Source organism: Amphibalanus amphitrite, unplaced genomic scaffold, assembly GCF_019059575.1.
Source record: "Amphibalanus amphitrite isolate SeventyFive unplaced genomic scaffold, NRLGWU_Aamphi_draft 000811F_arrow, whole genome shotgun sequence".
Lineage (NCBI taxonomy): Eukaryota > Metazoa > Arthropoda > Thecostraca > Balanomorpha > Balanidae > Amphibalanus > Amphibalanus amphitrite.
This window is the reverse complement of record NW_024882305.1, coordinates 185169-199569: the sequence shown is the minus strand read 5'-3', so window position 1 is coordinate 199569 and position 14401 is coordinate 185169. Positions and strand designations below refer to the sequence as shown.

At 50.6% G+C, this 14401-nt stretch overlaps 1 protein-coding gene across 3 annotated transcripts; it reads right to left on the bottom strand.

Annotated features, from left to right (window-relative positions):
* Nucleotides 1-5274: 5274 nt before the first annotated feature.
* LOC122366481 (protein disulfide-isomerase-like) lies at nucleotides 5275-13922 on the bottom strand. 3 transcript variants are annotated; one of them, XR_006253894.1, is made up of 6 exons: nucleotides 13233-13509; nucleotides 10680-11380; nucleotides 9925-10296; nucleotides 9484-9612; nucleotides 8081-8527; nucleotides 5275-6158 (listed from the first exon to the last, which is right to left on the bottom strand). XR_006253894.1 is itself a non-coding variant. In XM_043338798.1 (6 exons), the coding sequence occupies exons 1-6, from the start codon at nucleotides 13369-13371 to the stop codon at nucleotides 6099-6101; spliced, it is 1470 nt and encodes a 489-aa protein (XP_043194733.1). In that variant the 5' UTR covers nucleotides 13372-13922; the 3' UTR covers nucleotides 5275-6098. The 3 variants fall into 3 exon arrangements, 2 of the variants coding, with proteins under 2 accessions (XP_043194733.1, XP_043194732.1); XM_043338798.1 differs by having other exon boundaries at nucleotides 8081-8149; nucleotides 13233-13922; XM_043338797.1 differs by having other exon boundaries at nucleotides 8399-8527.
* Between the last annotated feature and the right edge of the window lie 479 nt (nucleotides 13923-14401).

Genomic DNA, 14401 nt, shown 5'->3' with positions numbered 1-14401 from the left:
GGACGGACGGCGAGGAGCCGGGGAAGGAGCGCGGCACCGTCACCCCACAAGCCGCCCGCAGCACCGCCGTTATTCTTGTGCCTCTTGGGCGCCGCCGACGCCCTGCGGTTGGGGAGCGCATCCCAGACGGGCGGGAGCCGGGAGGGCCGCCTGCGCCACCCGGCCGGCGAAGCAGCAGCCCGGCCAGGCGCGGCGGGCGGCTGGGTAGCGGCCGGACTGAGACGAGTCCCGAGTCGCTCCATGTCTGTCCCTTGCGAAACTAGTACCGCCGCCGCCCAGCCTTGATGGGTCACTACGAGGAAAAGGCGAGCCCGCTCCCAGTACCTGGCGTGGAGCTCCCGCGCGGGTACGCCGCCTTACCGATGGCCCCTGGTCTTCTCTCTCTCTCTCTCTCTCTCTCTCTCTCTCTCTCTCTCTCTCTCTCTCTCTCTCTCTCTCTCTCTCTCTCTCTCTCTCTCTCTCTCTCTCCGTCTCCGTCTCCGTCTCCGTCTCCGTCTCCGTCTCCGTCTCCGTCTCCGTCTCCGTCTCCGTCTCCGTCTCCGTCTCCGTCTCCGTCTCCGTCTCCGTCTCCGTCTCCGTCTCCGTCTCCGTCTCCGTCTCCGTCTCCGTCTCCGTCTCCGTCTCCGTCTCCGTCCCCGTCCCCGTCCCCGTCCCCGTCCCCGTCCCCGTCCCCGTCCCCGTCCCCGTCCCCGTCCCCCCCTCTCTCTCTCTCTCTCTCTCTCTCTCTCTCTCTCTCTCTCTCTCTCTCTCTCTCTCTCTCTCCCCGACGCCAAAACCGGCTCACAGGCGGCGTTCATGTCGGCCGGGGCGAAATGATTTGATGAATTATTTCATAAAGGCATTAACAGTGACAAAAGACAAAAGTTCAACAAATTCTACGCATGAATCATCCAGTAGGTACTGGCTTCGAGAACAGTTAAAATGAAGATGCAAAAGAAATCGTAATTTCCCTATGACATGACATGGCTGTCGCAATGCTTAGCCGCAATCACCTCTTTTTGTAGTTTAAATGGTAAGTAGTTTTTGAAATTATCCGATAAAAATCTAAAATTGATACCATATGAAAGACCAATCAATTCTACACCTGAATCAGGGTGTATCTTTGAGAAAAACTTGAAAGTTTAGGTGTGATAAGAAAAACAAATAAAAATGAACCATTTCCCCATAGACTTTACATTGGCTCCAAAATCGCATGGATCCAGAATTTCTGGAAGTGCCCTCGCCACAACTGCACGTGCGCTGCGCTCGAAAATGATCACGTGACCAAATCCAGATGAGATCACCGTATTTATAGTCACCGTGGCTATTTGGTAGGGACGCAGCACTCGTGTGGGCGGTTCACCGTTTCGCTCATTTCATGTGATCGTGCCAAAATAACTTTTGACGTAAATTCATGGCCAAAGTTTGGTATAAGCTTTTGGAAGAGCACAAGATGTTTTGAAATAGACTAGAGGCAGCCTTTGTCTAGATTACGATAAAATTAAACCATGAAACTTGTGAGCCGCGAGCCATAGGTATTAGGGTGCAATTCATCTCATACCTAAGTCTGTTTTGATAACTTTCGTTGATCAAACTATGTATAGCTCATCGGTCTGTCTTGTGCCGAAGGCTATATCGAGCCCAGTGCTATGTTGGGAAGAAGTCATTCGCTAATCGCTTTAGAGCAGTGGTCGGCAGGTCCTTCGGGGTCGTGCCCCCTTTCTGGGCGCCAGGCAGGGCCATTACCCCCACCTACTAGACTCCATTGCTTACATCAGGGGTCGGCAAATGGTGGGGCATGCCCCCTTTGGGGGTAATGGAGCCCCTTCGGCGGGGGTAATGAGGGCCCCTGAGAAAGCCTAGCTTTTTAGAACTAAGGACTTCCTTGATGGGACAAACATCGTGACTGTTGCGCCCCAAAGATTTACCCAGGCCAAACGCACACAGCATGAATTGCTTACATGGCGCATACCAATTTTTATATAGCTTCACACATAGACCACTATATATCAATGGAGTCTAGTAGGTGGGGGTAATGGCCCTGCCTGGCGCCCAGAAAGGGGGCACGACCCCGAAGGACCTGCCGACCACTGGCTTAGGGGAGAGGCGGGAGAATTGGGACTTATTTCTCAAGCCATATTTACTGAGGCATTATTTGAAAAGAATTGTTGCCAAGCTGCTATGTGCAGCACCAATAAAAGATAGGCCATTTCTCTGCAGCATACCATCATAAAAAAACGAGCCTATGCAGTGGTGTGGCTATGTGTGGAGAAAAACAAAAACACTCATTTTGGGGAGAATAGGGACACACGCAGGAGAAAAGGGACAGACACGAGGCTGAATTGGGACACATAAAAATGAGGTATTAGGACAACATTTTTATCTCGCATTATTGATCTGTCTATGTCTAGGCAATCAATTGAAACGTTGGAACTTATATTCACATTATCTGCTTCGTTAAGGCCGGGATTGTCTTTCACGATCACAATGTTCCCATTAAATGCACATTTTAAGACTTTTTGGTCTACGCTTTGATGCATTTGTGGTTAGGGAGCGCAGCTGCAACCCCGTCCAAAACATGAAGGTAAATACACATCTTTTTGCACCTTTTTACCATTTTCACTATTTGGTGTCCCAATTCTCCCACAACACCGCTATATCAAATGACGCATTTTTTGTCATTTGTCAGTTTCAGAGCGTGTTCATGCAAACTGGCAATCGCATAAAGGCGGTGCTAAGCTTACATCGTAACATCTTGAAAGAAAGATAGTTTGTCATATGCAATACACAGACAACTCAGAATAACACTCGAAAAAACAAGTTTTTTGGTGCTCAGCCAGCACAGCCCAACCGACGGACACAAAAGGGTTGCTGAGGCTTCCCGTCGTTGCACGACACATTGAATCAAAAGGTAAAGGCAAAAATCGTGCAAGGATGCTGCCCATTTTTTAAATATTGGCGTGTCCCTATTCTCCTGCGTCCCAATTCTCCCGCCTCTCCCCTACATGACCAATTTTACTGAAAATCCATACCTTTCCGTGACTCTTTGGGTATTTTTGCGTTTCCGATGCATCAAATTTAACTCACGCCCTGCTGGGGAGGGCGTGTTTGAACACCTGCCGGTTTTTTCGCGAATGTCTAAAAAACGGCGACACTTTGGCTATCGATGACCTCTGGTGACATGACCTTTGACCTGACCAAAAAAGTGACGGACTTGATTTCGACATTATTTTTTACGCTCTTTCGAACGCCGCCAACCACGTATCGTTACGTTGCCTATAAGCCGAGTTAGAAGGGGGTTAAACAAACACCCCCTCCCCCCAGCAGGGCGTGGAAATCCAGGAGCCCCAGCAAGGCGCGGAGTAAAACATGACACTTCCTCCAAAAAACATTTCATATATCACATTTAACCCTCGTACGTATAGGGGCAGCGGGTCGTGAATAACTCACGTAAAAGGCGTCGGATTACAACAAAATTGTACCCTCGGGCCGATCATTTTTTTCCACCTGCCCGGATAACATCATGACATGGATGATGGACGTGGGCCCAAATGACCGTTGGCTTATGAACTTTTCTGGTGATCATGTCGGGCCATAAAATCCCACTTCAAGAAGTTATAGCGGGTCACAATTTTCTCGACACTTGCCACTGACCTCTTCAATGAGATGAAATAACAAGGGCCCTCCCCTTGCACAAGCGGCTGTGAAAGCGCCAGTAGACAGGCGATGGTTAAAACATTGCAGTTGCCTTTGCACGACTGTACGGAATGGTGTGAAGCTATATAAAAATTGGTATGCGCCATGTAAGCAATTCATGCTGTGTGCGTTTGGCCTGGGTAAATCTTTGGGGCGCAACAATCACGATGTTTGTCCCATCAAGGAAGTCCTTAGTTCTAAAAAGCTAGGCTTTCTCAGGGGCCCTCATTACCCCCGCCGAAGGGGCTCCATTACCCCCAAAGGGGGCATGCCCCACCATTTGCCGACCCCTGCTTTAGAGCGAACATCAAACCGTTCCAGCAAAATGATAAACCATGCATATCGGCGGGCGATGCAATTTATAACCAACCCCTCCTGCGATTAGAAGACACCAAAGGGAATCGCTTTTAGCTTATCGTAAGCAGAAGACTATATTGGTGACCGTCCAATGCACAATGCACATGCATGCCTTCTTCGTAGTTCGTTATCCCAAGGCGACGGGTCACACTACAAAAGTACGGATCGTATGTCGTCGATGGCTCTTTGAGATAACATTCCAGCCTGGACCATGGTCAGCTATAGACCGCCATATCCGGTCCGATGCCCTATCAGCAAAACTGCAAAAAAAAATGCACTCGTTTGCTACCACATGCAGCGAACTAAAACCGGTGCTTGCAAACTTGCAAAATGTGCGCTACGCTTGCGTGCCCTAGCGAATAGGTCAGCTGCCAGTGCAGACTGCCGAAACATTGTTTATTTAGTTCGTAGCAGTGCAGCCCGCAGTGTTTTCGTTCTGCGTACAGCGGAAACGCCAGACCGTCTGCAGGAGACCGACCAGCAAACTCGAGCAAAACTCGCCGAATAACAGTCGCTTTCGTTCGTTTGAATGGCTGTAGTTTCGCTATATAACGAAAGTCAGATATCCCGATAGTGTCAAAATGTGGTACCCTCATCGGATTAACCGTACCACACCCGAAATAACGTTATACCACTCCGCAAGACGTAAAACCGTGACGGTTATCCCATCACGGAACGGGCTGGCGTACCATTCCTTCTCAGCCGGTGTCTCACGCTGGTCTGATAAAATGCCATCGACCCCGGCGGCTCAGCCGCGGTATAACGGTGTGCGGGGAACCCGAGCGGACGGTCGGGCCCCACCCGTGCGGCGATTCACCCCGCTTCCCTCCCTACCTCGCTAGCCTCCTGACGCCGCCCGGCACACCTTTCAGGGCGGGCGGTGACGCATGACGGTGGGCTGGGTTGGAGCTTATCATAGGTCTCCGAAACGCAGAGCAATCAAAGGTCTTAGAGGCGCCACTCAGACATCCCAGCATTGGGCAGCTTTCCGGCGATATTTTTGCTCTTCTCAGAAATTTATCTCCGCTTTTCCAAAGGCCTTTCACTATTCTCCCATGGGCATCCGGAGTCTCCCAGAAGTCATACAGCTCTTCATCCCACAGGTTATTCAGAGCCTCCTACGCTCCTACCTAGACCCTTCCACAGTCCACACTGCTCCCGGGGTCTCCCACCTTGGTCCCAGAAGCCCATCAAAACTCTCCAAACTGCCTCAGTTTTTCAAACTCCGCCATAAAAGCCTCGTTCACCTTTAGTCGCCATGTATTCGTCGCTGAGCCAACAGGAGTTCGGAAAACATCTGGTCACCCATCGCACCGTGCAGGTTCACCCAAACGAGCGCCCGCCGGCACTGCCGTCCGCCGCGCGCGCTGCCACGCACCAAAAACCCTCTCCACGTGACGGAATCTCTTCACAAACACAAGAAATCGCTTCACCCGGTGAAGGAATTCCCGCGCGGGGCAGCCGCGGCGGGCGGCGACGCCGGCGCAGAATTTGAAAGACGAACTGCACATTTAGTGTAAATCCGCACCGAACGATGGTATAAATTTCACTCCGCGGACAGGGAGCCCATGGGGATTTATCGGCCGAGTTGTGACTCGACGGGGTCGTATCAGACGCCCTCAACCAGACATCCGCCGCACAGCGGCCCGTCTCATAAATATTCTACACACAACACGAATAAAACCACCGACGCCGCAGTCACAGACACCGGAATTCTACGCATGCGCGTGTAAAAACTCTGTGGAAAGGGCCCGCCAACGGAAGTAGACAACAAGCAACCAGCGGTGCAAAACAAAAAACCAGCAGTCTCTCTTTCTCTCACTCTGTTACAAAATATGCCCTGTGTCACTGGTGGACGAGACCACCCCCATAATGAACGTTGCACAGATCAAATTCACGTCCCCAGTCCCTGCCCCCACTCTTTAGCAGACCACGTCCAGTGGCCGCGGACCGGGCTGCCAGCCAACGTATCAAAAATAGGCCTTTTGCGGCTGGCGTACGCAGCTTTCCGGGAAGAAAGGAAAGAAGGCCGCTCTCACAGGCGGCCTCACGCGGCTGAAGGAGATCTACAACTCGTCGTGCTTTCCCTCATCCTCTTCCTCTTCTTCCTCCTCCTCCTCGCCCTCCTGAGGAACGGGACACGGACGTGAGACGAGAAAAGGGCGTCAGGACACTGACATAAACGGTCACTAATAAGACAGGACAGAGAGAGAAAAACGATTATTGACAGCGGCATACGAAGGTTGAATACTGAGTATGTTGCAGTAAAATTGATGATCGGTTGACAGAAAAATATATAATTTACACAGAAATAATCGGAAAGCACGCTAATTTTCATTACGTTTTGACATAACAATGGCTTATTGAAACATGATCAAGGGAGAGAAGAAAAGTTAAAAAGGAAATTAAATAAAACAGAGTTCGCGATGACGAGGTCATACTGTAAAAACCCGTCTACACACGCCAACAGGCAACAATATTGACGAATGCTAAGAAGAAAACCAAGCACATGCTTTCTGCCAAGCCTCAGAAATCGCAGAACGATGCCAGGTTAGCGACAACCATCACCAATTCTAGCACCGCCAGAATCCAATATTGCATCATGCAGCGTTCACCCGGGGCAGCCCCCGTAACGCATACATACCATACCGTTGCCGCTACGGTTTGCACAACCCCCACCGGACCCTACCCGCTGTTACCCGAACGTCCAACGTGTGAATCATGCCAGTGTTATGTTTGAATGTCATCCCTTCGTAGTTGAATGTCATTCTTCCAACGAGGAGGTATGGTGCAATCGGTTAGTCACGGCAAAGCCGGAGAGTTCCGTTCCCGGATGCCTCAATCGACCTAGTGATTGTTGGAACGGTCCCGTCTACTTGATAAATTATTTCCCCGTAGGTATGATGGGGTTAAATACTGGGTTATTGTGAAACATCAGTCATCGCAGCCGCTGGGGTCATAGACAGCCCGCGCACAATATCCGGAATCCAGCCGCTCGCAGCTGGCCAAACTACCCTCCGCACCTGTCTGCGCTCTCCCCAGGCCACATTCCTCCCCGCTCTACCCGCCCCGCCGGCAGAGCGGCAAACCGGCTGGGCTACGTGGCGCTAGAGAGGTCCCTGAACCGAGCGGCGTGGGCCACGTCACGGCGACTGCCGCGGCCGGCGCGGCGCGGAGCCGACCGGACGGCCGGCTCAGGGGGCGTTCACCCGTACAGGGCGGTGACCTTGACGGAGCAGACCGACCGACAGACAGACCAACCGGCCGGCCGGCCGGCGGCAGCAGAGGCATGGAGCCGACGCGACCTACCAGCCAACCGGCCGGCCGGTAGACTGTCGCCCGTACGGCTAGCGAGGCGTTGGCGGCAGGCGCGGAGCCGCCGAAACCGACCAGCCGACCGGTAGACTGTCGCCCGTATGGTTAGCGAGGCGGCGGCGGCGGCGACGAGGCGGCGGGCCATGGTTAGCGGGTTAGTCTTCCGGTCCACGGGAGGCGGCGGCGCACCGGGCGGGGGCGGGGGCGGTGACCGACCGTGACCGTGGCCGCCCTCCGCCGCCGCCGCGAGGCCTCGCCATGCCGCTGCCGCCTGCCACCGACCAGGCCCATGCGGCGGCTACCACGCTGTGGCTATACATGGGACCTCGATCGGTAGCCCACAGCACACAAAGCCTCGGCCGGTCGACTCCAGCGGCCAACCCCGACCGTCAATAATCCTAGACGATCTCAGCAGCTCAGGCCCCATGGCACCAAAAATAGAAAACCAATTTTCGTCGGGCGTTGCACCGAAATAACCCCAATTTAAAGCTCCTAATGTCGGTAGTCAGTAACTCAGCATGCCGCGTTTCGAACGTGTAAGCGATTCATGCAAGCTCTTCTGTGTTATTGGGATCAAATCGCAGTTCCATTCCAGATTCCATGAAGTTGAGAGGTTGGACAGACAAAACAAACTAATGACGGACGGACGAAACGAGCAGATGTTATTTAACCGAGCCACCTTCACCTATGTTATTACGAACATACAACCACCTCGCCGGCATGGCGTACTCACCTCTTCTTGTTTGCCCTCGAGGAACTTAGTGAATCCGTCCAGAGTTCGCTCGCCGTTGTAGTCTACGACCTACAACCAAGGAAAGCGGTGCTCAGCGTTCGCCAAGAACACACTGGAGCACTAGTGGAGCACACTAAGCGGGGGTTCCCAGGGGTGGGGAAGCGGCACAGCACACATACACAGCGGCACCACCGGTTGGCGGTGTGAGGTCAGGTCAGGTCACAGCGGCGGCTACTAAAGCTGTAGCCTGTAGTGCTGCACGGCAACTCTGCACTCTGGCGCTGCGTCCTGTGAACCCCGTCACTCTCGCTGCTCTACCTCTCCTCCCTCTGCCTCCTCCTCGTCCTCTGCCTCTGCCTCGGACTCGGTAGCCTTGCCCTCCACGCCGCCCGACTCGACGAACTTGACCAGACTCTCGAGTTTGCGGTCACCGCCGTACTCGACTATCTGCGCACCGCGAGTGGCATATTAAGACAATGGTCATTAGGTGAAAGGTTGGGGCGACATTCAAACTGCTAGGAGCTCTCCTAAAAAGGACACATCATGCGATTTGCTATTTTCGCAACGAGTATGAATTTATCACAGATGTTATCACAAAAATCTTTATCAAAGAGCGTGGTGATAACTCGCAGAGGTGGTCGCATGCGGTGTCTTAGCGGGGTTGGTTAAATACATGAAACTGCTGTAAAAGTCTCTCGACTCAAAACCCACCAGGGATTAAAATCATCACGCTGGCTCCCCACCGAGCTGAACATTACACCTGTCAGACCGATAGAGCGACAGAGGGGGCGGGGAGAGGGGGTAGGTGGGAGAGAGGGAGGGAGGGCAATGACGCAGCACCGACGCGGTACACGTGGCCACAGTCCCGACAGGCGCGACATTTGGCAGCCGGGCCCTCTGCGCCACGTGGCACTTCAGGGCCCCACAGCTGTCCGTCAAACACCAGTCACAGGGCGGGAAAAAATGGCGCCAGCGCCGGCGTGCACGTCGCCATGTTGGTCAGATTGGACACGTCAGCACTGGGAAATAACGCGGCGAACCGAACACGACTACAGACTGAGCTAAATCGGGAGCACTGGGAACGATTTATCACGACAACGTGATAAACTAGCACTAGCCCATGACCAGATACAAATTACAAACTCTTAACAGCGTGAACCGTACTGTCTTAGGAGGTAACAACCAGCCTTCTAAGAAGGAACCTAAAAGCTCAAAATATCAGTTTGAAACCTAAGAAAAAGACTGGTATAAATATTTTTTACATGAGTGAGACGGCCGAGCAGCTTCGCGTGAGAGCCTTATAAACTCGTGAATATATCAATCCTGAATCGCCAGACATGGGTATTTCGAGTCGAGTCCCACCCTTGCCCACCACTTCCCTTCAGCCCCTGCGGCTGGCCTACCTCGTTGGTCTCCTTCTTCCACAGTTTGATGGTGGGGAAGCTCTGAATCTTGGTGTGCTCCAGCTCGTTAGCAGTGGCGTCCATCTTGGCAATTACCACCGTCTCAGAGTCCTTGTACTTCTCACCCAGCTGTGGAGAGCGGACGGGAGGGCGAGGTTAGTCATGGGGGTTGACGAACCGAAAGCAGCTTTCATAGCAGGTGGCATGATTAACTTTTGTAGATATGTTATGGGGATAAGATGCTAGTGGTTGCTTCATTGTTTAAAAAAAAACTTATCCAATCAGAACTATTTCGGTTCAACACCCATAACTTACTTGCAGGTGAAACACTACAAACATTTTGGAAAACAAATTGGCAATCATCCAGCATGAGCCCAAAATACTGTCCATCCACTATTCGAAACCCCCAGGAGCTTGAAGAACCACCCAAATCCTTCTTACCTCGTCATAGATGGGCACCAGCTGCTTGCAGTGTCCGCACCACGGCGCGTAGAACTCGACCAGCACGTCCTTCGTCTTGTCCAGCGCCACCTCGTCGAAGTTGCTGGAGACGAGCACCTTGACGCCGGCCTTATCCCAGTCCTCTGGCAGGTCCTGGCTCAGCAGGTGCTGCTTCAGCTTGTCAGCCAGGAAGTCCTCCACGAAGGAGCGAATGGTGGCCTCCTCAAGACCGGTCTTCTCCGGCTTGTACTTGGTCATGTCTTCCTCCATCTTGATGATGCGCAGGGCGGGCACTTCCTCGGCCTTCATGCCGAAGAACTCCATGATGCGGGCGTGATCCTCCTCGTCCGTGTCGATGGAGACGACCAGAATCTGGCGGACGAAAGACCGTGCCGGTTAGAGATCTCACGATTCACGGAGCAAGGAGCGGAGATGGCCGAGATCGGGTTCAGTGACCCCCAAGTGGCACAGTAAAACGATGTAACGTTGTGATCGACGAAACTTTAAAGTTAGTGCACTATCCACGCACAAATTAAGTGACATGACAGAACAGGCATGATTGGAAACCGATCGATCAACGCAAATTGCAATTTTTTCAGTCATTCAGTGAGTACATTTTCTATCAAAGAACATCGTAAGGATAGTCCAGAATACAGTACCAATGCAATGTTTTCCCCTTCAAAGCATCACCATTCAAACGCCAGATAACACTCTAGTGCAGCTCACCAAGGCAGTCCTCCCCCATTCACACGCACCTTTCCGCGCTGCTCCTTAGCCACAGCGGAGGCGGCCTCTGTGTGCTTGGCGAAATCTTCAGACTTCTTGCTCAGGAACATCAGCAGGTGCGCCTTGATCTCGCCGCCGAAGATCTTCTGAGCGGTCTCCTGGTTGAACTCAACCACCAGGGGCAGAGAGTACTTGGCGATGAAGGCCTTCAGGTTGTCATCGTTGATGTCTCCCTCAAGCTCATGACGCTTCTCGTCGAAGGTCTTGATCATGACGACCTTGCCGTCGGCCGCCTCGTACTTGCTGATGACATCGTCGGCAGAGCTGATGACGAAGGGGTAGTCGTCGACGCCGCCGGCGAAGCTGAGGAAAGCCTTGGCATCCTTGCTCTCCTGGTCCTTGAAGAAGCCGACGATGACGACGTCCTTGCCCTCGATGGCCTTCTCAGCGGCCTCGACAGTCTCAACGTTGGTCGCCGGCGGGCCAGTCTTCTTCTTCAGCCAGTTGACGATCTCGTCCTTTGTGCGTCCGCCGCCGTACTCGCTGTCCTTGCCGTTGCGGAAGAACTTGAGGGTGGGGTAGCCGCGCACACCGAACTTCTGCGCCACCTTGTCGTGCACGGTGGCGTCCAGCTTGGCCAGCTTCACGTTTGACTCCTCCTTGGCCAGCGCCTGGGCCGCCTTGGCGTACTCGGGGGCGAGGGCTTTGCAGTGTCCACACCACGGGGCGTCTGCGGAACAGAGAACGCAGCGATAAATATCGGACCATATTCATCGCAGAGTGCGCAGGAAAAAAACACTTGAAAAAATAGTTGTGTCAAATGAGAAACAAATGCATAAAACAAATGCTTGCAGTTTAACAATAACTTCTGGGACACCCAGGATTAGGTACCTATCTGTTGAGCAGTCCTTACAATATAAAGAGAACATTGATCAAGTGGACTGGCTGCCCATTAAGAGAGTGGGGCCCAACAAAAGTGGGTTTCAATATCAATAGGCAGTTCCTAGAGCGATGATATTCTAAAAGGCTCAGAATATTTCAGTTTTAGTGGATTGCTTTTTCTAAAAAAAAAATCATCTCATGGCATTAGCAACAGCCAAAACTTGCCACAATCTTTAGCATTAACCTGCAATCTGATTCTGAAATATCAAAGGATTTTTGTACATAACCACAGACATGCTAGGCAACAAAGCATCCCTTGTCTACAGCTCTGGCATCCAACCAAACACATTCTTCCAGTCTGGGAAACAATATCATGAGTTCCAGCTATTCTTCACAACCACAATATGGTGAATACTGCACAGGATGGTCAGACATATACCTACAAAGTGCCAGTTGCCAGCTTTGGGATGGAGCAAACTTCTACATGCCATCCACAGAACTACAAAACAGATACCATCTAAGCAACTCTTGCAAAGCTTGGTGCTTCTGATGCTGCCAAAATAAAGGACCAAACAAAGCTTTAATCCTGTGACTAGAGTCTTCTGCAGGTCACCAATGCCTACCTACTAAGGACCTGTGACAATGGGCAGTCATTTCTACCCTGATCCTTACTCTACTCAGCCTCTTATCAATAATTTCTCAATAATAAGCAGTGCATAAGTTAAAGGTGCTGGTAGTAATAGCCAGAACAGCACTATGATTGCATGAACAGCACAGCACTACTGAAGATGGTCCCATGAACCTCAAAATCCACCAAAAACAGTCAAAATTGTTGCCGCCATCACAACTGTTTTTGCAATGCTGGTGGATCTACTAGGAAGTTGAATGGAGGTACAGGAAGGCAATCTGGAGATTTTTGAAGATCAGTGTTAGGGATACCAAAAGAATGATAACAGCTCACACTTGAAAACAGAAGTTTTAGTTTTAGTAAAAAAGGTTAAAAGCATAACAGTAGTGTAATCTTCATTACATTTGAATTGTAAAATCCACCGTGAAAATCCTAACTTTTGTAATTGTCATATAGCGCCATAATTGTAAACCAGAGCCTACCTCCAGTCAAATGTGGACCTCCTAACTGACTCAAGGCTACTGGAGGTTTCTGGAGCTTTGGCAAGAGCTTTCTGGAGCTTACTGGAGGTGCTAGAATGCTGAATGGAAAAGTCTAGAACTTTCCGGAGGTGCTGGAACAGGCCCTAAGTTTTCTGCTTCTGCTATGGTCCTCCAGTAGTCAGCACCAATATTCACATGCACTAGGTTTAAATGCAGGTGCAGTGCTGGACACAGCTCATGGACACTTCATGAATCAGTTTTCAATAATCTAAAAAAATTCAGCATTATCTCTATCCTCTTACGATATAACAAATATATTGATACTAGCGTTATCATTTATGTTAATGACAGGAAGATGTGCCAATACCCAAACAAAGTAGGCAAGTTATATTAATCTATATTACCAAATTAATGAAGAAATTGAAGAAATGCAGGTAACTTGTTTCACTAGAGAATGACAATTGACAAATAAAGGAACACTATTGCTGTTTTAATCATGTTTCTAGCATTCAGTCCTGTTATTGTGCATTTTACTATCTTAATGCTTACTTCATAGCGGACGTAAACACGTGGGAGCCTAGAATACTCACAGAATTCCACAAGAATGAACTCATGACCACTGATCGCTTCGTCGAAGTTGTCGTTGGTAAGAACCAACACTCCTTCGTCTTCCTCGATCGCTGCATATGCAGACACGAACAAAACGCACAGTGACAGAATCAACCTCATGATGAAAACACTGCAAGCCCCCTTCCGATCAAACTTGTGCCAAGCGGTGAAATGGGAAGATCGCCCGACGAGAATCTCCGAAAAGCCGGCTCCGGCGGCGAACGTGGCAGTCGCTTGTCGTGTGATGGCCTCATTGGCTCAGTAAGCGCATGCGCAGTCGTTAGCGTCATGGCTACTGAAAACGGGAGAGTCTACCGATCAAATTAGAGAGCTAGGAATGAAACACAAGGCCCTTTGCAGCAAACATTGCAGAAAATAGGAACTTCAGCACCTGTGGAATAGGTAGCACTGTCTTGTGTTTCTTGACGTTTATTTTGAACGTGAAATTTTCTCTTGTAAATAATCCGAAGATTATTCAGACGAAGCAAAAATGCCTGTTGCTCGAATAGCATCTTCAATTGCTTGCATTCATATTTAAATCATGACCAATCTGAGGAATTGAGAAATTTCAAGAAAATGAGGAAGGACTTAAACTACTGAAAATTCGTAAAAAAGGGCAAACTTGCCAGGCTCCTGGGAAATGCTATGAAATACCGGGCTCCAGTGGATAAAATCTGGCCACTTAAAATTCTACCGGAAGCAGTGGTGATGCAACGTCAACTTTCAAGAGCTACCAACTTTTGAAGTATTTCCCTACCATTTCCTTTGCAAACGTACAAACAAGTAATCTTGGTACAGGGACCCGCAGTTGCTACTGTACACATATATTACCAATTTAGAATTGTGTTATTATTTGCTAAGTGCTGGCCATTGGAGAAAAGAAGTGTAGCACAAAGTATGGAGGAGTAACACATGTTTGCTTCTAGGACGAATGTTTTGCATAATACCTCTTACCGCAACAGATATTCTTCCAAAACTACAATCATGCTATTTTTCTGTGCCGGTTGCCTCCCCAGAGCCCGTCCTTGGTATCGCCACTAGCTCCCGCTCCCGCTACGTGTATGAAAGTCACGTGACTACTACACGTTTGCGCTCAGTACTAACACACCTAGCCCGAGGGCCGGTCCGTAGCGGGGAAGGGTAGAACGCC